This window comes from Amphibalanus amphitrite, unplaced genomic scaffold (assembly GCF_019059575.1).
Source record: "Amphibalanus amphitrite isolate SeventyFive unplaced genomic scaffold, NRLGWU_Aamphi_draft 000437F_arrow, whole genome shotgun sequence".
Lineage (NCBI taxonomy): Eukaryota > Metazoa > Arthropoda > Thecostraca > Balanomorpha > Balanidae > Amphibalanus > Amphibalanus amphitrite.
The window spans coordinates 409,409-432,127 of NW_024881931.1; the positions used below are offsets into that span (position 1 = coordinate 409,409).

At 48.2% G+C, this 22,719-nt stretch overlaps 2 protein-coding genes across 3 annotated transcripts; one reads left to right on the plus strand and one right to left on the minus strand.

The window, feature by feature from the left end:
* Positions 1-470: 470 nt before the first annotated feature.
* Positions 471-16,679, plus strand: LOC122391440 (juvenile hormone epoxide hydrolase 1-like). Of its 2 annotated transcripts, none has more exons than XM_043385344.1 (5): positions 471-728; positions 12,388-12,673; positions 14,098-14,310; positions 14,740-15,064; positions 15,374-16,679. In XM_043385344.1, exons 2-5 carry the CDS (start codon positions 12,398-12,400, stop codon positions 16,156-16,158), a joined length of 1,599 nt encoding a protein of 532 aa, XP_043241279.1. In that variant the 5' UTR covers positions 471-728; positions 12,388-12,397; the 3' UTR covers positions 16,159-16,679. The 2 variants fall into 2 exon arrangements, with proteins under 2 accessions (XP_043241279.1, XP_043241280.1); XM_043385345.1 differs by lacking the exon at positions 471-728 and adding an exon at positions 11,495-11,675.
* Positions 16,680-17,653: 974 nt separating this feature from the next.
* LOC122391441 (pentatricopeptide repeat-containing protein 2, mitochondrial-like) lies at positions 17,654-22,285 on the minus strand. The gene is made up of 8 exons (XM_043385346.1): positions 22,067-22,285; positions 20,936-21,161; positions 20,572-20,674; positions 20,082-20,276; positions 19,479-19,667; positions 18,964-19,080; positions 18,463-18,570; positions 17,654-18,174 (listed from the first exon to the last, which is right to left on the minus strand). The coding sequence occupies exons 1-8, from the start codon at positions 22,128-22,130 to the stop codon at positions 18,025-18,027; spliced, it is 1,152 nt and encodes a 383-aa protein (XP_043241281.1). The 5' UTR covers positions 22,131-22,285; the 3' UTR covers positions 17,654-18,024.
* Positions 22,286-22,719: the final 434 nt, after the last annotated feature.

Sequence of the window (22,719 nt, forward strand, 5' to 3'; positions counted from 1 at the left end):
GTCTGTTAAATGTTTATTCCACGAGTCCTTCAATGGTTGGCTGAGTTAAATAAACATGGAATGAGTTGCTTGGCACTTAACCATCCGAAGACACAATCTCACCTCTCTCGCCCCATGCCTGAAGACGCTCCTGTCAGAGATCGATTGGATAACACATCATCCACTCGACGATACTGATCTCAGCAGACCCCTGAGTAGCCGACCTGGCAATGCTGCCGCCTCACCCTCCCAGACGGTATTCCTGGATCCGCCTCTGTCCAGTCTAGTCCAGTGGTCATGCGACTGCCGTGCCCCACGACGGTCCTCCCTGACGCCGCCCCTGACCGGCCGGCGGAGGGGGGGGGGGGGGCGGCTCAGGCAGAAGCCACTCGGGCCTTGGTAACAACTGGATTTCCATTACGTCATGGGTGATGATGTCACACCACGGGTGACGTTTCACTGCTGCTGCTGCTGTCCACGGAGGGCAGCGTTTGTGAGTGGAAAACAGTTGCAACATTGTAAATGAAGGCAGTATTGGCGCTTATGCTACATATGAAATTTATAACAACATATTGATATTAGTGAACACTCTTGCTTCAGATTTCTTGCGGGGAGGACGTGGCAAGAACAGCTGATTGACTTTCTAGTGGTGACGTGGCGGTGGAAGACATCTTGGATCTTTAAGTTTTTGGTTTCAGTTTTGTTTAATTTCAATTCGTTCATCATTTATAAAATCCCAGTGCACAACGGTATGTAAAATGAAGCCGGGAAGGCCCGGTAAACGGGTGAGGGCTGATGAATCTTTTTTCGATCAAGGAAACAATGAAAACTCCGGGTCGTACCTCAAAATCAAACTCCTCTCGGGGAAAACACTTAAATCCAGAGGCTGGCCATGGGTGCAGTTAGGTGTTAGAGGTGTCCTGGGGGATGTTGACAAGTTGGAAAAGGCTAGTTTTTTGACTGATGGATCTTTGCTCGTCAAAACGAAACATGCTCTCCAAACTGAAAAGTTTCTGAAAGTTAGGAAATTTGCAAATGAGGACTGTGAAGTATTGAAAGATGAAAGGCTGAACACATCACGGGGCACTATTCGTGCATATGACTTAGAAGAACTTAGCGAGGACGAGGTGGTCCAGTGGCTAAAGGACTTTGGGGTTGTTGGAGCAAAGCGCTTCACCAGGAAAGTGAATGGACAAACACAAGGGACCCCAACCCTGCTACTTACCTTTGACAGACCATCCTGCCCAACAAAACTGCAAATGGACTATGTGACATACCACGTGCACACGTATATACCAAACCCCCTGCTGTGCTACCGGTGCGGCAAATTTGGGCATGCTCAGGAGCGATGCACTAAAGACAAGGTATGTCTAAACTGTGGACAAATGCCTCATGAGGGAGAATGCACGCCCCAGTGCATCAACTGCCGACGCACTGATCATGGGTGTCAATCTCATGACTGTGAAACATGGCAGAAAGAGAAAGAAATATGTAGGATCAAAGTGGAAGAGGAGGTATCTTTCAGCCAAGCCAGGAAACTGTATGATGACCGCCATGAGCCCCCTGTTCTCAGAAATTATGCTGCCACTGTGCGCACTCCACATATTACTGGAAGGCAGGAGGATGAGGAGTTGAAAGGAAAGGTAGAAAAGCTAGAGAAGAAGGTAGATGAGATGATGACATTGCTCAAAAAACTGACTGAGTCGCAGATCACAGAAAGTACCTCTAAAGGTGCTGCTAGTACAACAGACACAGTACGTGTAAAGGAAACCCAGAGGGATGTATTACAGAGATCGAGAGGTGATGAGACAATGGGAGATGCTACAACAGACAGTGATGAAGGGGAGGTGAATGATACGAGGAAAACTCATGAAATTACGCAACCCATGGAAAGAGATGAGGGAGACGAAATGATTCAGACATGTGACTTGACACAGACAATAGACACAGTGAAAAAGACCAAAGATGCTGCCAAATGGCAGACTGTACAAAGGCAAAAGGGTTTAGGACGAGGAAAAGGCAAAACCAAACCACAGGTATCTGCTTGTCCAGATACCATCCCCCCCGCTCCCCCGCTTGTGAGAGCAGGCATATCCAATGAAAGAGCAGGGGACAAACCCATGACAAGAAAGCAGTCATGGGTAGATATTTCACAAGCGGCATCAGACAACTGATTGGAGTGAATAGTATATTCACTAGTAGCTAGTTAGTTTTTCTTTTCTTTAAAAAAACAAAACAAAAAAAAAAACAAAACAAAAAAACAAAAAACAAAAAACAAAACAAAAAAACAAAACAAAAACAAAAAAACAAAACAAAAACAAAAAAACTTCTCTAAACTCTAGAGGCAAACACATACTACACCATGGTGAAAATAATGCAATGGAATTGTAGAGCATTGATTGGAAAATGGGCTTCTGTCAAACCCTTCCTTATGACCCAAACATGTGATGTTTACTGTTTACAGGAAACTCACTTCCTTCCATCAGATGAATATGATTTTAACTTGCCGAATTACACAAGGTATGATGTTTTTGGCAATGATGAAAGGAGACAGGGAGGTGTGTGTATATATGTTACTAACAGGATTCCTCACAGACTGATAACTGTGAACACCAACTTACAAGCTGTGGCCTGCTCCATACGAATGGGCAGCTCAACCATGCACATCTGTTCTCTTTACCTACCCCCCACTGAACCTTTACAATATGAAGAGTTGGAAAGTCTGATTAAGCAGCTCCCGGAGCCCATGGTTATCTGTACGGATGCCAACAGTCGTCATATGCTTTGGGGTTCGGATCGATGTGACCGAAGGGGAATGATATGGGAACGTTTGATCAGAACTTTTGGACTCAATGTTCTCAATGATGGTAGTGCTACTAGAATTGATGATTACACTGGGCTGTACTCCCATATCGATCTGACAGTATCTTCAGGATCAGTCGCCCCCCACGCAATGTGGATGACTGAAGATGATCCTCATGACAGTGACCATTTCCCAATTTATATAACACTGAATAATGTTGTTGACCCTTCACAGGACTCAGACATTTTTTATGGATGGAACTTAAATAAAGCAAACTGGAATGAATTTAGAGAAAAGTGTACACTCAACTATGATGATCAACTGGGAGTAGAAAACTGCAAAGTTATGACAGACCTTATTGTCTCAGCAGCAACAGAGACAATACCTAAGAAAACTGGACATGCAAAGTACTGCTGTCCTTGGTGGACAGATGAGTGCAAGAAAGCGATTACAGAACGGAAAAGGCTATTAAACCGATTTAGGAGAAATAGAGAGGTCCCAGGACTATTACTTGAATATAAAAGAGCAAAGGCCAAAGCCAGACAGGTTATTAGGCAGGCCAAGAAAGACTCCTGGCTTAAACTCCTTAGCCTCTTCAATTACCAGACCCCCTTACCCAGGTTGTGGGAGATACTGAGGAAATTCACAAGGAAAACGAGATACAACAGACCTTTACCCGTACTCAGTATAGATGGACGTATTATCGATGATACTTTTGAAGTTGGGAATACACTTGGACGATACTTTGAAAGCATCTCCTCGCAGGAGAACTACTCAGAACATTTTCGTACACGAGTTGATGACATTATTAGAACTATGCCTGATTTCCGTTCTAACAATGCTGAATGCTACAATGACTTATTCACCTTACCTGAACTGACAAACGCCATAAAACGATGTGGAAATACGTCTATAGGACCGGATAGACTGCATTACGCTTTTTTTAAACATATGGGGAATACTCAATACGGAGAACTTCTTAAGATGTTTAACGCAGTCTGGACGGAAGGTATTTTTCCGACAGACTGGTCACATTCATACGTGGTCCCTATCCTGAAACCTGGGAAGCCGGCTTCCAACCCTCAGTCATACAGACCAATTCAACTTACCTCATGCATGGGTAAAATCATGGAAAGAATGATAGCTGAAAGGCTCAAATGGTATACCGAAAACAAAGGAGTGCTATCGAAATACCAGTGTGCCTTCAGGAAAGCACGATGTACGGTCGACCACATTATCAGACTGGAATCAGAGATACGACATGGATTCCTCTACCACAAATATACGTTGGCAGTATTTCTGGATTTTAAAAGTGCTTACAATTTAGTGTCTACCCCTGCCCTCCTTCTAAAGATGTATACATTGGGCTTCCGTGGAAGACTGATGAAATTTGTGGAAAACTACCTGAATGGAAGAACCTTCCAGGTGAAGTGTGGTCGATTATCACAGATTTTTGAACAGGAGAATGGAGTCGTCCAAGGGGGAGTTGTTTCGCCGATACTTTTTAACCTGATGATAAATGATATTTTTGAAGGTATTTCAGATGAGTTCTCCTATGCTATGTATGCAGATGACTGTGCAATTTGGTTACAAGGAAGGCATCTTCCACAACTAATAACAACCATGCAAAACGCACTTGATTCCTTGGTGGAGTGGGCAGATACGTGGGGATTTACTTTCACGCCTACCAAATGTAATGCAGTGATATTTGGACGATATATGAAAAGAACTGAATTAGATCACATTTCCCTACTACGGATTAAAGACGAACCAATTGCATACTGTGACAATGTAAAGTTTCTTGGAGTGTTTCTGGACTCCAAGTTAAACTTGAACAAACATATCCAGTACGTTCGAGCCAGAGCATTGAAACGCATTCCCATATTGAAATGCATATCCGGACGTGAATATGGTGCCGACAGAACCATTCTGTTGAGGATGTACAAATCCCTTATACGTCCCATCCTAGAATATGCCTGTCAGGTCCTTGATGGACCAGCAAACAATGCAGTGCACTCCCTTGAAAGCATACAGAACGCGTGTTTGAGGGTAGCTACAGGAGCATTGCGGACTTCTCCGGTAATGGCACTGCAGGTTGAGTCACATGTACCGCCACTCTTCCTACGACGTTGGGAGATGACTATCAGATATGCCCTAAAAGTGACAGGATACGATGAACATCCATGTCGAGACTACATTGACGGGACCTTTACTCTACCTGACCTAGAGTGGGGATATATTAAGCGAATATCTGGATTCCCCTTCTATGAACGTCTGCAACATGTCGCCCGAAACCTTCGGATAGTTCTTCCCAATGATGTGACGCTTAAAGCCAGTGCTTACCCTGTATGGCAGCGACACCAGTGTGACGCACATAAACTAATTGAACAGCAGAAGGCTAATTTGGAGAGATGTGATGTTTTGCAGGCCTTTGAAGAGTTTAAGGGTACACACCCTGGATATCATTTCCTTTACACTGACGGTTCGAAAAGTGAAAGGGGCGTGGGATGTGCTTTCGTGCACGGAAACATGCAGTATAAAACGAAACTGAAACGTGACTACTCGATTTTTACAGCTGAGTGTGTTGCTTTGCTCCAAGCTGTACATTATGTCCAACATAACCAACTGGCAAACAGCGTCATTTGTACCGACTCCCTCTCGCTGCTATTAGCCCTGCAAACAAATGAAAGTAACCACCCTATGGTTACCGACATTAAGGATACTTTGCATTGTCTGAAGGAACACAATCTGCGGTGTGTAATCCTTTGGGTCCCTGGACACTGTGGAATCTACGGGAATGAACAGGCAGACCTTCAAGCAAAACGGGCTGTTTTACTAGATAGGACCGAGGAGGAGTATGAAGTGTCTGTGCAGGAATATGTGTCTTTTATCCGTGCAGCATGTTTTGATCAATTTAATAGCATGTGGGTAAACGATACTCGCCAGACAAACCTTAAGAGCATAAAGCATGTTACGGGGAACTGGGTGTCTTGTCGCCGGAATGTCCGACGTGAGGAAATAGTGTTATGTCGACTGCGGCTTGGACACACCAGAATCTCGCACTCGTTATTATAGACCGTGATGTGCGACCAGAATGTAGTACCTGCGGCCAGTACGTGACAGTGCAACACATGTTAATTGAATGTCCGAACTACGCTGACCAAAGAAGACATCTCAGTGTACTGTGCCGGCACCATGGTGCGCCGATGGAGCTGGGTACTCTACTTGGTGACTCATACCCTGATATTACTGACGCTTTGTTTAAGTTTCTACACGATAGTGAACTGTTTAAGAAAATTTAAGATTATATTGTTTATTGTATGTTTATGTTATGTGGCTGTGATATGTACAGTCTTTACCGTTTTGTTTATTTTAGTGCAAGTCTCTGTTGTTGTCTACTATGCTGTGTATGAGTGATAATGAGCTGTGATGTATGCTGTGAAAGTATGATATGGATGAGAATGAGATGAATGAATGAATGAATGAATGATGAATGACAGTGAATGGAAAACATGAGAGTGGAGTAGAAGGAGTAGAGATTTATAACAATGGTAAATAGCTGCTACTAACTCGGTGATTTGCTTCCCCCTCCCTCCCCACCCGCCACGGCACTCGCGTACACTAAACCGCTACAATATATCGGTACTGACAGTCGCACACACACATATTCAGACTATATCAGTACCGTGCACAATCAGTGTAGACCACATTGCTGTGTGCGATAGGCCGAGCTGAAACACAGCGCGCTCCTCTTACAGGATAACAGAGGAACATATGTTTACTCTATATACTCTGATACGTTTTTGGTATATACGCGGATATGTTGATCATATGTGAACGATTGGCGTGATGGCTGAGTGCAGGCCTTATGAGTATGAGCTGATGTTAAACTTGTGAAATGTATGATGTTTGTTTTTCTTTCTCTTTAATTTACTTTATTTTTATTTTTAGTTAGTGTAGTTTGACCAATCACTAACATCTAACTACGGCAATACCAACCTAAACTGATAAATCCTAACTGGACAAATCCTGGCAACGCATTTCCTTGTCCCATGGATCGCTTAGTTCCATTCCCTGGCCATGACAAGAAGGAAGAGAAGATGTGAAGACAACTTCTGGACGCTCTGAGCCCAAGAGGCTATGCGCCCTACACCAAAACAACAACAACACGATATTAGTGAATGCTTATTTTTGTTACTTTTCATAAACCCTCCATTTCAGGGTCTGCATGCAAAATTTCTGTTATTTTAGAGTCAAGCTATTGTACTAAGGGATTTATTTTGGCAATTTAGTCATTTGTTAGGTTATCAGGCTGCAGAAACTTTTAGTTGAGGTTGGTATCCACTATCCAGTTGCAGCTATAATTGTGTCATATTTTGTATCATTTTCTGAACATGTAAACACCTACCTATTTGAATTCAAATTTCGTGATTGTAGAAAATCAGTTACCCTCACATTGCAGCGTGGATTAGAACAATTAACCACACTTGTTATACTAAAAGCCTGTTTGCCATCAATTTTGGGAATCCAAATCAGTAGGTGGAACTATGGTCATGAGTACCCAAATATAGGAACGTTGCCATTTTTGGGAACGGAGTTCCCAAATATGGGAACGGGCGTTCCCATTTATGAGAACGGAAGGTAATTTTTCGGCCGTTCACCCACTAAAACTCATTAGTGCATCACATCTCAAAAAAGTGCACGCTAATTCAAGTATCTACTAAGTCTCTATAAAATTATCTTTAATCTGACCGTTGAACAAGGAAATTGACCGTCGAATGATATTTTTAATGATTTTTTGAAATGACGGAATGGTGAAAACATGGGTTATACTACATTTAACATGCAATTTTAAGGAAAATGAAGCGTTTTTTTACAGTTTGAGGTCAAGTATAATAATTTTCGCCTGGTTATGAAGTTTCATACTAGCGACACCAGATGCTGACATATGCAAGCGAACACGCGGACAGTCCCGAGGTAATATTGTTGACTTTTGGTGTCGGGGCGCACGACCGCGTGGAACATCAGTGATTTTACCGAACTACTGTTGTAAACTCAGTTTCAGTGGTTTAAAATTATTCAGCTGTGTTTTATCAGCCCGGAAAGACATATTTTATTTGGATGCTAGCTGTTTAGCGTTGTTTTATAAGCAGAGTCATGAGCGTGGTTTTTGTCTTCCGTGTTTCTAAGCGTGATCGTTTTGGGGGAATTTCTCTTATATAGGTCGCTCTGTGTGGCTAATTTATAATTTTTATGCTGATTTCGATCATTCCTCGTGCCCATCCTACCAGGCCTTTTGCCACTTACACTCATTAAGAAAGGAAAAAAACTAGATTTTCATTGGGACTAGGTGTTATGAGGGGTGTAACATATTCAGCGTTCCCATTTTTGGATACTTTCTTGTGCTCGTCAACTATCGGTGATAAACAGACAGGTGCTTGACATGTCTCCACCCTCGGCGCGAACGGTGGATATAGGTATGGAATGGGAAGACCTTGTTGAACATCGCTGAGCGTTGTGAATTGCGTAATCCTGCAGAGGGGGGGGGGCGTGCCCGCTGCGAGATCGACGGGAATAAAAGCGCAGAAGACCGGGCGAAACATGCGACGGTCTTGCCGGAAAGGTCATCTGATGATTGTTGCGTTAACAATAATTTGCGGCGTTGGACGTGATGCTTGTTAATGAAAAGAGCCCCTGAAAGGCTTCGGTGAAATCGTTCCCAATTTTGGGTACGCCGTTCCCATAATAAGGAACGCTTGCAGCGCCAGTGTACGAGAGCGTTCCCAAATTTGGGCTCGCGGCCCGGATGATGGACTGCTTTAGAAATACGGGAACGATTTGAAACTACGATGGGCCTTACAATATCAAACTCTTTCCCAACAATATTGAGACAAATGTCAGTCGGTTCACGATCGTTTTATATTCTTTGGACGTCATTTAACGGTTCTTTTTCTTGTTTTAAATAATGCCTACATGGCGTTCCCATATTTGGGTTTATCGTTCCCAAACATGGGAACGAAAATGCGTTCCCGAAAATGGATACGCTTGACCATAGTTCCGCCTACTGAAATTGGGTATTGGTAAGGTAGATGTAGCACAAGCTGCCCGATGCACGAGAATGGGTCTTTCTAACCAAACCTTACCTAACCTGACCTACAACCTACAGCCTTAAACCTAAAATTTACAACCTACGACCTAGTCCTACGGTATGGCATATCACAACAGCTTGTGCTACGTCTGCTACCATGACCCAACTTTGTGCCAATTCATACCAACTTAGGATGACAGTCACTGCAGATGTGTGCTGACCATGCAGGTCTTTGTTACAATTGCAATTCTATTGTGTTACAGGTTCGGCGTTCTACAGCTGCAACCCGCCATGGCTGGGCCACCGCGGCGGCATCACCTTCAGGGTGGACCTGCCTGTGGCCACCCGCCGGTCGGACCCGCCTGCAGTCCGCAGGGAAGCTGCCCTGCGAGCCATTGCAGAGCTCCCGCACCCGGACGTCACTATCTGGTCGGACGGCTCGGCTCGCGGCGGACGGAACAGGGCGGCGCAGGCACTGATCCAGTTCCACCACCTCAACAGAGAAGAGACCGTGCGCGCTCCTGCAGGGGCGGTCTGCTCCAGCCTAAGAGCAGAACTGACCGCCATGCGCGAGGCGTTCGCGGCTGTGGCCGGCCTGGAGGACGGGGAGTTGGCATCGACCAAGTCGGTCCGCCTCCTCACCGACTCAAGGTCTGGGCTCCAACTACTCGGCCGCGGCCCAGCTAACCAGACCATGGCCCTGGCCGCCGAGGTGTGGAGGCTGCTGAGTGCTGAGCACCCTCGCCGAGAACGGCACCGAGACGGTGCTCCAGTGGGTGCCAGGCTATGCCGGGCTGGACGGCAACGAAACCGCCGACCGCCTGGCTGGCGAGGCCACGGCGGGCGACCAAGACAGCGCACCGATCGACCTGTCGAGTGCGCGGGCCGCCGTCACGCGCCATGTCCGGGAGCTGTCGCGACAGAGGGCAACCGCTGCCCACCCGCACCCGGACCCCACGCCTGGCCACGACTCCCTGGCGCGCTGGGGTCGGTGACGCTGTCCCAGCTGAGGACCGGCACATCACCGCTGACCCGTGACACGCTCCACAAGATTGGCCCGGAAGCCGACGACGAATGCCCCGCGTGCGGGGAGCCCGACAGCGCGGCGCACCTACTGACCGATTGTCCGGCCTATGAGGCGGCCCGCCGCCGCCGCTGGGGTGTCGACCCTCGCCTGGTCGACGTCCTCGGCGGCCCGGCGACGAAGGTCGTCACCTTCATCGAGGATGTTGGGCGGACCGAGCCGCCGCTCGACCCGCCTGCGCCGCCGCCCCCCTGAGCGGGTTGGCGATGGGATGCAGAAGAAGAAGAAGAAGCAACTGCCAGCGCGCCATGGCGGCGAAGCCGAGTTCCGCCGCTGGACCGCCCGCGCAATGGCCAGCACAGACAAGAGACAACCGAATCACAACACCTACAATTACCTTATTGTTATGGTATTGACATTGTTACAATTAACCCTGCTCTTTCGAGCGTGGATGCACGCTGAAATTGTCGCATAATTCCATGCAGCTTCCACCCTTCTGCAATACAAAGTTTGAATACAAAGTAGTCTTACAATAGGTTTAGAACTTATGTGCAGATTGTCGATGCTGGTTGACTTGATGATTGGAATTGTGTTTATCTGTTTCATCTGTTTTGACTTAAATATATGGCCATGGACTATGGCCTACCTTGGGAAGTGTCTCTGATTTCAACAAAACATTTTTCATCAGGATACGCTGCAGGGTACATAGTACATACGTAGTGAAAATTTTGAGCATGTATGGGTGCGCATGTGGAGATGAAGACTGCGAATGAGACGGACTACGACGGTTTTTGAACCAATTAAATCTGATTGACAACATAATGTAGGACTAAAAACTGACTGTCAGAAGAATATTCACAGAATATTCACTTCACCCGGTACAACGAAAAGGGAAAGTCAGGGAACGGAGGCAGGGTACATCTCGAAGATCAATCAAATTGCAGGTGCCGATTGGTTATGGATCATCGTAGCTCAATGTACTGCCTTGTGCTTCTTTATTGATTGAAATTGCTTCCACCTTGTATTGAAAGAAGTTATTATGGAAGATTTTAAAAAGGTTCTGGAAAAATTCAAATACTTTGAATTTATATTTCTGCAGAATTATACACCCGTATCATTCTTTACATGTCAATATTTGTATATTATCTAGCATATAAGAAAATAGTGGCCTCAAGTTTCTAGAAAATATCTGATTTTGCTCTCTGGGCCACTGCAGATCCCTAAAAAGTTAGGAGCCGTCTTCATTATTTAATGTATAAAACCAAATAAATTATCACTGCTCAAAAGTGGAAGAAATGACAAATTAAAAAAAGTTTTCCTACAGCGTTGCAATCCAGATTTCAAGATAGTGATGGGCGCACTAGAAAGCAAGTAAAAGTACTCCACAAGGTAAAAGTAAGGAACAAGAATATCCTTATACTGTTTCAGAATTCGGTAACAAACATTTTTTTTGTGTGTTTTAAATACCCGAACAGATCGATTCCAGAATCAGTCTTGATGATATTATATGGTTTTTGTATGGTGTTCGTGGTACTTGAATGACCAAAGTCAGTACATGTCCATCACCTTTCGATATTTCCGTGGTGCTCGCTCCCATTTCATAGCTGCTCACGGTGTTTTCTGCTGACGTCATATGGTGCTGCTCCACTAGCGCCACCATACGGCGTCAGCTGGCGAATTATCCAGTTAATACCAGAGCCCAGCCACTCGTGGCAGCGGCGCTCTACGGGGAGCGTCGAGAGGCGAGGCTGAGAAAGTCGGCAGCAGAGGTTTGGGCTCAGGTAAGAAGTAAAAGTGTTTGTGAGGCAGTGTGTGAAGCATTGGCGAACTTTTCACAACATGTTGGAAAGCGTGTTATTCAAAGGTCGCGCTCGAACGACTGGTTGTCACAATTGTGAGCGAGCATGGCCTTGCATTTGATTTATTTATGGAAGTGGGCACTCATGATCCAGAGTCACGATGAGTAGACGAGTTGACCTGTCGCTGGCATGTGTCGTGATCGAATAGCTCATCAAGCGGGCTCCGGTAACATTGTGCACTGCATTACTAAGGTATTGTTCTAATAATCTTAATGCATAAGTATCCTACATCGCCGACTCAGCACAAGTGTAGTTTTAAGGCCTACAGAGCAGCTCAGGTTGCTTATTTCAACAGCCCTGATAGGACTTATCAACCGAGTCTGGCCCGAAGGCCAGAGCCCAGAGGTGTGGCGGACCGACAACCCTTGGACTATGTCCGGTGCAATCTCTACATTAGACTCCGGTGCTAAGAGACCGCACCTACGTTACCTACTAGACCGCGGCTCGTCTCCGCTGTCTGCACATGGTTTTACAAGTAGGGGTGAGCTGGCATTATTTCACGGCCTCAGCCCTCGCGATATCGTAGCCAAAAATAACGCTGACTTGAAGCCACGATGCATTAGGATTATTAAGAGCAACTGTCCAGGTGGACAGTGTCCGTCCACCTGTACCGATATCCACCTTCTTCCCTCAGTCTATCGCCAATGCCTCGCACCAGCAAGTCAGCTCGCCAGGAGGGCGGCGGCAGCGGCGCCGCCGCCCCGTCCCCGCCATCAGCCCGCGGCGTGAGCCTGGTGGCCATCGCGCTGCTACTGCTCGCCATGGTGACCGCCTACATGTACCCGCTGCTGACGGCTGAGCCGGCCGTACCGGAGCTACCAGACAAATGGTGGTCGGCCGGCGAGTCGCCCGCCCGGCCCGACACCAGCGTGCAGCGGTACAAGATCTGGGCGCCGGCCGGCACCATGGATGACATCAGGGTCAGTGCTAGTGATGTCAATTACAGAAAATCGCAGGCATCGGTAAAATCCTTTTTAAAAGGATCGCATTCCCAATCCACATTCCTAGTGCCGAAGTGGATTGCATTCCTACCCGCAATCCCCTTTTTTCACTTGGATTGTGATCAAATCCGCAATCCTTTTTTGCAATCCTGTTGTATTATTATGTGCACTAGTGGATTTGGGGGAGGGAGGGGGGCATAGGGCCGTGCCTCCATCCCCAAATCATCCATTTCTAGTACCTAGTCTTGCGAGTAATTTCTATCTAAGGCACAAGTATTTTATGGGAAATATTTTTTGCCTCAAACACCCCAACATTTAAAGCTCTACCCAACCAGTGTTTTATATTTTTAAAACTCGCCCTCAAATACGTAATTTTGCCCTTTCTATGTAGTTCATCAGCGTATATTATTTTAAGCGTTTAAATTAAAAGCGTTTAAATTATTTCAAGTTTCGATGTAAAGCCATTGATGGCAAAGTACGTTAAGCCGATGAAGCCGATTTCATAATTTTCCATCGCAACAAACCATTTTAGAGCACTAATCAAACACAATCCGGATTGGATTGCAAAAGGTAGAAGTATGATGCAATCCAATCCGCAATCAAATCCTGTTTTTTGGAATGGATTTCAAATCCAGGTGCAATCCACCAAAAGGGAATGCAATCAGGATTTTGCAATCCTGCAATCACAATCCTACCGATGCCTGGAAAATCGGAATACCGATACCAAACCAAATACCAACCAAAACCGTGGGGAAATACCGAAACCGAACCAACTTTGAAAGATGAGGCAAATACCAACTTTTTACCAATTTCTTAGCCTGTTATACATTAGTAAGGGTTCATAATACCAACAAAATACCAAACAATTAGGATTGAAATACCAAATACCAAGTTGATATCGGTTTGGTATCGGTATACCAAAAAGTTAGTATCCGATTGACATCTCTAGTCAGTGCCGAGGAGAGGGGAGGACAGAGGGGTTAGTGGGAAGACAGGGGAGGACAGAGGGGTTAGTGGGAAGACAGGGGAGGACAGAGGGGTTAGTGGGAAGACAGGGGAGGACAGAGGGGTTAGTGGGAAGACAGGGGAGGACAGAACCTCTGTCACAGAGGGGTTAGAAGGAGGATAGGACGAGGGGGAGATTGGGCGGTGGGAGGGCAGGGAATAAGGCAAGGCCGATACTAAGCGCCAAGCATCTTAGATGAGATGACCAAGTGAGGGTCACGCGGTTTATAAAGAGTTTACATAGATAAACAAACTCAGAGAGTATCAGATAGTATGCTTGGATGCATGCAAATGCAGTATTTCGCTTGGAGCACATAGTCTTGTAAAATCGCTCATGATGTTTTTAATAGGGAATACATTGCCGTGACACAACATACCCCGCCCCCGTTGTTCGGCAGTCGCGCCTGGCTCGTGCCGAGAGCCGGCTGGCGCCGCCTCTGGAGGGATCCAACTTCACCTACGGCTTCAACTCGGAGCAGCTGAAGAAGGTGCTGGACCACTGGAGCACAAAGTACGACTGGCAGAAGCGGCTCCGCGCGCTCAACGAGCTGCCCCACTTCCGGACCAACATCGACGGCCTGGACATCCACTTTGTGCACGTGCGGCCCGAGGTAGGCGGCGGACGGCAGAGGGGGAGGGGGCGGGAGGCAGCAGAGGGGTGGCGGGCGGCAGAGGGCGGAGGACACGGGAGGCGGCAGAGTCGCTCAGTGGTTCGTTCAGCTGGTTCACGGTGAGAGCCAGAATCGCCAGAGTCGCTCTGAAAGCGTGCCATTCCGGTGCCTCCACACCGCAAATAGTATCACTTGTCGGTGTCAAAATATCGCAACCGTCACCCAGGTAAGAGTACCTTCTACCCGACCACCAGCACCAAATGTAACTGTTTTAATAGTTTGATTCGTGGAGCCTGGAGGTTCATGTACTCTCGATACAATACCAGGTGGTACGTCTGCTGTGAGTGCTGATTGCAGCCCCGTCCCCCAGGTACCGTCCAACCAGCACCAGGCGGTACCTCTGCTGTCATTGTGCTCCCCTGTCCTCAGGTACCGTCCGATCAGCACCAGGTGGTCCCGCTGCTCCTGCTGCACGGCTGGCCCGGTTCGTTTGTCGAGTTTCGACGCGCGCTGCAGCTTCTGAGCCGGCCCCGGCCCGGACACCGGGTGGTGTTTGAGCTCATTTGCCCCTCATTGCCCGGCTATGGATTCTCCTCCGCTGCGGCCAAGCCGGGGCTCGGCACACCAGAGGTGGCCGCCATCATGAGGAAGCTGATGCTGCGACTCGGCTTCGAGAAGTTCTTCGTGCAGGGCGGTGACTGGGGCTCAATGATCACCAACCTGATGGGCACCATGTATCCGGACAACGTCCGAGGTGGGTGAAACCGCAGCGCGGGGAGGGCTGAATGAGATTATAACACAGCTGAACGGACGGGTAGGACTGGACAGCGTTATATTACGACTACCCGGGACGGGTGGGTGAGGTGAACTCGCAACAGAGAATCGTCAGATCAGCTTAAGAATCAAGCCTTGAATAACGCTTCAGATCATGATTTGTGTTTTGGAAAGTCGCAAAGTCCAAAGAGGAGAAAGCTCCGACCACCATTCAAGATTGTTCATGCAGTTCCCTGCGAACGCCAGCTACCTCTGTAAGCCTCGTGTAATAATACCCCACCATCCCCAGGCGCGCACATGAACATGGTGACTCCAAGTTCCACCTCGCCGCGGATGTGGCTTCTGCTCGCCGTCGGCAAACTCTTCCCCAGCGTCCTCGGATCAGAGTTCTTCCAGAAGCGCTACTACCCGGTGGGCGCGTTTGCGTCGCAGCTGGCCCGCGAGACCGGCTACGCGCACCTGCAGGCCACCAAGCCGGACACGGTGGGTGTGGCGCTGGGCGACTCTCCGGCCGGCCTGGCCGCCTACATCCTGGAGAAGTTCTCCAGCTGGACGGATATGGAGAACGTGGCGCGGCCGGACGGCGGTCTGCCGGGACCGTACGACATAGACGACCTGCTCGACAACGTGATGATCTACTGGGTCAGCAACTCGATCACGAGCTCGATGCGTCTGTACGCCGAGTCGATGGGCCGGCGCGTGGCCGAGCTGCGGCTGCACGACATCCCGTGCCGGGTGCCCGTCGGCCTGCTGTTCGCGGACAAGGAGCCGTACCTGTTCTCGCCGAACATGCTCGGTAACAAGTTCCCGGATATTGTATCGGCGCGGGAGCTGCCCGAGGGAGGCCATTTCCTGGCCATGGAGAAGCCCCAGCTGCTCGTGGAGCACGTGTTTGTGACGGTGTCGGCCATCTTGCAGCGGGAAGAGCGCGACAGGGAACAGCAGAAACAGACAGAACAGCAGCAGCAACAGAAACAGGAGCAGCAACAGAAACAGCAGGAGCAACAGAAACAGCAGGAGCAGCAGAAGCAGAAGCAGCAGCAGAAGCAGAAGCAGCAGCAAAAACAAGCGTGAGGAGGGGAGAACGCGGGAAGAAGGAAAGGAAAAGAGAAGAAAGGACAGAAAGGAAAAATACGTAAGAAACGTCAGCAACAAATGCGGTGGAACACGAAACTAGAAACGAATTGAGACGCTGCCGGACGGTAAGGATCGAGAAGCACCGCAGATACACTCATGGGAGTGAACCGCACGGGGGGCCAGTAAAAGGAGCTGTGGAGGACGAAGGCAGGGCAACGGATCGTGGGGGACAGAGGGTGGATGGTGGAGACGCATGGCGCAATTCTTGGGTCTTTGAGATGATGTGCCTCGCCTTCACGGCGCCTCGAACCTCCTAGTGTGGATGCTTTGTGCCCTAAGGAGACCATATTCGTCATAACCGCTAACTAGTCATATTCGCAATGCTCTTTGGCGTTGGCGTTGGCTTAGTGTCCTACAATGCAATTATTGGTGTTGCTTTGTATCGCATCATGACACTTGCCCATCCCTAATTGATATTGCTTGATTTGTGGGGTGGCAATATACTCAAATGGACTATACATGAATGGACTATACATGAATGGAGAATGATTTATGGAGGGCTGGATAGATAAATTTAGTGGTAATATCGTATTTGTTAAAGATAGTGTGCCAGCTTTCTTGGACCGTATGGAGTTAATGGCCCAGATAAGGAGAACCGGATTTTTAGAACTTATCCATACCTTCAAAACTCATGGAAACGTCTTAAATTCTTCAAATTTTGAGTACCCCAGTGCGAAATTCGCCCCGACGGGTTGTCGGTCGTACCCCAACCACATTTCACACCACTATGAACAATAAATGCACACACTGAAATTGCTATTACCGATATGCTCATCCAATCAAGTTTCGATAAACCCGTTCATCATCATCTCCTGCGGTTTCGAACACGCCTGTTAGGTGGCTTCTGATGCTCGTCGAGGTCGGAATTTCCAAATACGCGTGGTGCGTCGGGCCGCGCGCTCTGACTTCGGCCAAGAAAAATGCGTCAGCTGATCATTGTCATTTCTGCCACTTGCGTGTGGTGAAATGGGGTCATAACTTATAAGATGGCTTTTTCATATCAATTATTTTACATAAAATCATATTTGAAACCATAAATAATGTTCGACAGCCAAATAAAAGAAACAATACCAATACGGGCTTACAGTTTAAGGCTCGACATTGTGTTGTCTACGATTAGACAGCTGATAACTCATTCCCGTACGTCGTATGGTCGTAACACTATAATGACCTTTGCTTATTGTCACAAGTGCGCCGCATTCGCGATTGTTGCCCGACGCCTGTTTGCAGGTGAGCCCACTACAGTTGTTATACATATCTAAAAACCGAAAAACTTTTAGGCGAAAAAGGCACTATTCCAGGCCCATTTTTGATTTTTTTGCGATATTAGGTAAAAACAGAAGCTTCTTATCCTAGGAAAAATAAAATGGGAAATCTTTCAAAGGTGGCACACTACCTTTAAAGCAAAATTTCGGCAGCGTAAACATTTGCATCGCATGACATGATTTAATTGTCGTTCATCACAGATATCACAAACTATAAACACTCTCACCTAATGTACAAACTCATGCATTCTTAATCCTACCAGATGCTTGATGGCGGAGGGGTGAACCCGGCTGGAGACCTCTCAAACACAGTGACATCTGTTCACGCCAATTTCAGCCAGGCCAGATGTGGCGACTCTTGGAGTAACAGCCGGAGGAGATGAATCCACCGGGACCGGGTCTCACCCACAGCCACGCCAGGATCTACAAACCTCCTACGGTCCAGCTCACGGACATCAGAGCAGCACCCACTCCAGCCCACCTCCCCGACCAGGCGTCCCCACCTGCGCGACCCTCCGCCCGCACCTGGCGCCGGCGCTCAGTCCACCATGTCCTTCAGGCCCGGCCGCAGCGCCGGCCGCTCGGGCCGCCGGCCCCGGTTGAAGGAGGCACCCAGCTCGTTGGGCCGCCGATTCTGGCCCGTGTTTCGTCGGTAGGTGATCTCCTTTGTAAGAACCTCCTGTAGCGACTGAAAGCGGACGGGGGGGGGGTTCTCAGCATACGAGTGGTGAAAGATCGAGAGCGAAGCATCGGGGGTGACGAGCATCACAGCTACCGCCGGAGATCAGATCACGTGACGAAACCAGAGAAGGAGATTTTACATTGCTGGATGACTTTTGCCTTACCTACCGAGAAAAACTAGTTACCTAGTTAGATAATGACATTTATGAGGACACGAGTTACATCGCTTGCACAACCTTGGAAATAAATCGGCCATGAATGTAGACTAAAATTTATGTGTGATCACCGCACTCACCAGGCCTTTGACTAGTCCGTAGCTTTCCAAACCCTGCTTGACTTTCTTCCATTTGGACGTGATTTCGGCATCATTTTTCTTTTGTACCGCGGCCTCTACGCTGTCCATCTGTCAAGAGCAGAAAGCATGTCACGTTCATCAATACGAAACGGGTCGACAAAACCATCAGTCAGAAACGCACATGATCAAATCAAAGCGTTGCAATCAAAGCAAAACGTTAATGGCGCTGGCGTTGCTAATAATGACGATACGGATTGCCGGTGATCAAGCCTGCAGCTGCTGACCTCCCATAACAAAAACGTCTAACAATGTTGCTTTCAAAATGCCTTACGGCTTAAAAGGCCATTTCAGTCTCACTTCACCTATACTGCTTTTCCGTATCTTATGTGCATGCGGATCCACCCAGACTCTAGAAAGTAGAACTCCCTCGATCTAACAGACAGAACGCCATATATTTTAGGGATCACTGCCGCCATCTAGTCCCCAGCAGCGCGTCCTCACCGCGTCCTGAGTGACCGAGGTGGCCTCCCGCACGTGCTGCGGCAGGTCCAGCAGCAGAGGGCCCTGTAGTGTGTCCACCGCTGGACTCGGTCGGCCCAGCTCCGCGAGAGACATCGCCTGCACGCCAGAACGCCGGGAGGCGTCAGAGGGACGGGCGGCAGAGATACATGCGTCGAGCGGAGGGCACGGCCGACAAAATATTAGACTGTGTCAAACACGTGTACACGCGTCAATATTGCGGGCAAACCGACTCGGCCATTCATCTCAAATTGTGCAAAACAGCTACCTTTTTGTCCGCTGAATTTCACGTACATGTTAAAACCTGAACACATTAGAGTGTCTGCATGAAACTAGTATTTCAGAAGAATGAAGCTAGCAAGAGAAAAAAAAAACGCCAATTCAGCGGTGTATGAGCCAGTCCCTGTTCCCAGAGACTCCTCAGTTCCCGCCTCCAGTGGCGTCTGCCCCGCCCACCTCCCCTCTATCAACTCTCCCCGCCGAGTGCGGCCACCCACCAGCAGGTCTCGCGGTATGGCGCGGTCCGTGTCGGTACGCGGCTGTAGCATGGCCAGCGCCTCCTGGGGCTCACCGCGGCGCAGTGCCAGCGCGGCAGCCAGCGAGACAGCGCGCCGCGACACCACGTGACCGACAGCGTGCAGCCGCGCCAGCAGCGAGCGGGAGTACTCGTACGAGGCCGCGCTGTTCTGAGGGATGGGGAGAGCAGAGTCAGCCAGGGTCCTGAGGGGTGGGGAGGGGAGAGAGTCAGCCGGTCAGCCAGTGTTCTGAGGGATGGCGAGGGGAGAGCAGAGTCGGCCGGTGGTGACGAGTGGAAGACGGCGGGTCAGCGGTTAACGGATCGTGGGCAGGAGAGACAGTGATTCGGTGATTCATTGGTAATGTCACAGCCTTCTAAACGAGCCTTACCCACTGGTGAGTGGCGAGTTTGCCGATGATATTAACCGTAATGCTTCATATACCGCACTCTCAATCCATTATCAGCAACAAACACAGCAAATTCATTGAACTTCAATGTTGAATCCACCCCACACTACAGCAGACGGTCCGGATCCGCCCCTCCCCCCCCCCCCCCCCCCACCCTCTCGTCACCGTGAACTCACCATCTGATAGCAGGCCGCCAAGGTGAGCACGATGCAGTCGATGGGGTGTCGCGCGCCCTGCACCTGACGCTGCATCACCTGCTCCATTGTGTCCAGCACCTCCTGGTAGCGGCCCTGGCGGTACAGCAGGTCCTGCAGCAGCACAAAGCTCGACAGCTGGTCGAAAAAGCCCGTCAGCGCTGGGTCGTTAAAGGCCTGCAAAAAAAACGAGAGAACGGTGTGAGTTTTGGTCCAAAAGAGCACCTTGTCAACCATGATAATGCTTGGTTTTGATTTTAATCTATTGCTCAATAGGTAATTGGAATCATATTGTACCCATCAGTACATTTACCGAATGCAAATCGACCAGACAGCCCAAACGTAGACAAAGTTGAAGGATTACTCCAGTGGAGTAATAGTTCAAACAAGTCTTACAAACATGTCTCATCAGTGATTTACTACCACACAGTTCAACATGCAGTCTTCTCAGAGAGATTGTGACCGTGTTTACCTGCAGTGCCCTGTCGGCCAGGCCCAGGTGCCAGTACATCCGCATCACCACCGGACCGAACACAAACTTGTTGAACCGCAGTCCGGATGACTCACTGTGATACCTGCAAGGTAGAAATACTGTTACCTACTCCATATAAGTATAAACAGACAAAAGTTCACCTATGTTGACGACATATAATTTCTAATACCAGCCTTACGTGAGTACATCACAAAAATATATTGTGCTGTGGCAAATGTGTACTGGCAGTTGAAGGAATAATCGCAGTGGTATTGCATTTGCACATCCTCATGCCAATCAGAGCACCCACATTGTACACTGTACAGTGCTGGTATGGTCAGAAACATCCTGGTAGCATAGTCACCTGGTGAGCATGCGCTGCAGCAGGCTCTGGTCTTGTTCATCTGCAGTGGCCAGGTGCAGCATTTGGTTGAGGTCACCAGCAGTCACCAGAGCTTCACGTCCCTCAGCAAAACCTGTCATACGACTGTAGAACTCCTCCTTGGAATTGGCCATTTGAAGGGCCAGCTTCTCCCTCTTCTGAACATAGGAGTCGACGCCGAGCCGGGCAGAGCCATACAGGGTTCGGACTGCCAGGAGAGTGGGGTAAAAAAGGGTCAAATGAAGCCACGCTGGCTCCAAATGGTTAGAAATTGAGCAAAGTAAAAAAGTGAAGTGATTTTGGCATGGGCATATGATGTCAATATTCGAGTTCGTAATTGCCTTGCATATGTACTTGTTACGGAGCGAGCGTAGTCTTTCCTCAGATTAACGGAAATTTCTGAGTATGAGCGGCCGGCCGGCCATGCGGACGCTTTTGCGAGGCTTATATCTCAGCAACCACTTGACCGATTTACACGCGGTAATTTTTGTAGCGTAGCATCATTCCTTCTACCAAGTATTGGACTATTTCCGATGCATTTGGGTGACCCCTTATGCATGTGCCACGTGCAAACGAAGAGGTGTCACTTTTGTAACAGTTGCAATATCTCGGTAACTACTGGACCGATTGCGCTGAAAGTTGGCATGTAGGTAGGCACCCACTATAGGCAATGCATATCCATGTGCCACAGTGGGGGTGCTGCTGCACGTGCAGGGGTCGACTCCAGATCTTGAGAACAGATGAACCGATTGCGCCAAGATTTGGCACATGGTTAGGGATCGGTTATTAGGGTGCCATACAAGAGTCAGTTGGGACCCATTCCGCACGTGCGCTCATGCAGGGTGCCGCTTCAAGGGCCTCGTTTCATAATTACCTTGTATTGCAAGTGTATGTGAAGCGATGAAGAAAGCTTGAATAGTTGAATTTATTTATTTTGCAAGCAAGAACAGAAGGGAGAAGGCAGCCACAGCAATGAAAGCACACAGCACAAAATATTAACAAATTTTCATCCAATCAATGCACTCAAGTACTCTAAATCTCATGCAATAATGAATAAACCTTAACTGAAAAGGTCAGGTATACCCAGGTATACCTACCTATTTAGGTACTCACCACACGTTGATAGACCCTTCCGGAAGGTAAAAATCCTCAGTGAACTTGATGCAACGGCTAACATGCTTTCTAAATTTAAAAATTATCCAGGAATAGCTTCTGAATGTAGAATAAGAGCAATGCAGAGCCCAAATCAACTGGAAAATTGGCAATGTGCACACAGCACGCGCACACGAGCCCTGAGCCCTGGGCCCTGTTTCACCGGTGATAGCAGCACGCTGCTATCAAATTGCGCGAGCTGACGTAATGTGATGACGTCATACTGCTGACGTAAGGGGCAATTCTGGCGCACGATTGCCGCAATATTGTTTTACGTCATCAGCTAAATGTTCGAAGTTAATGTCCAAATTTTTCCTAAACCCAACTTCTTTTAAATACATCATATTGAAAAAATATATATATCAAAAATATATATACTATCATGACTGCGTAAACTCTTACTTTTAGGCTCATACGTCACTTAATGCCGCTGCCAAGGTCGCGGCAATCGGTTGTCGGAACTACCCATTACGACAACAGTATGGCGTCACGACAGCATATTTACGTCTGGACAACGAGTTGCGTTGGAGAGGCCGGAAATAGTGGCGATTTCAGGACCGCAATAATGGACCGTCATTGGAATGATTCTTTTTTAAACCGTGCGTTGTTTTTAG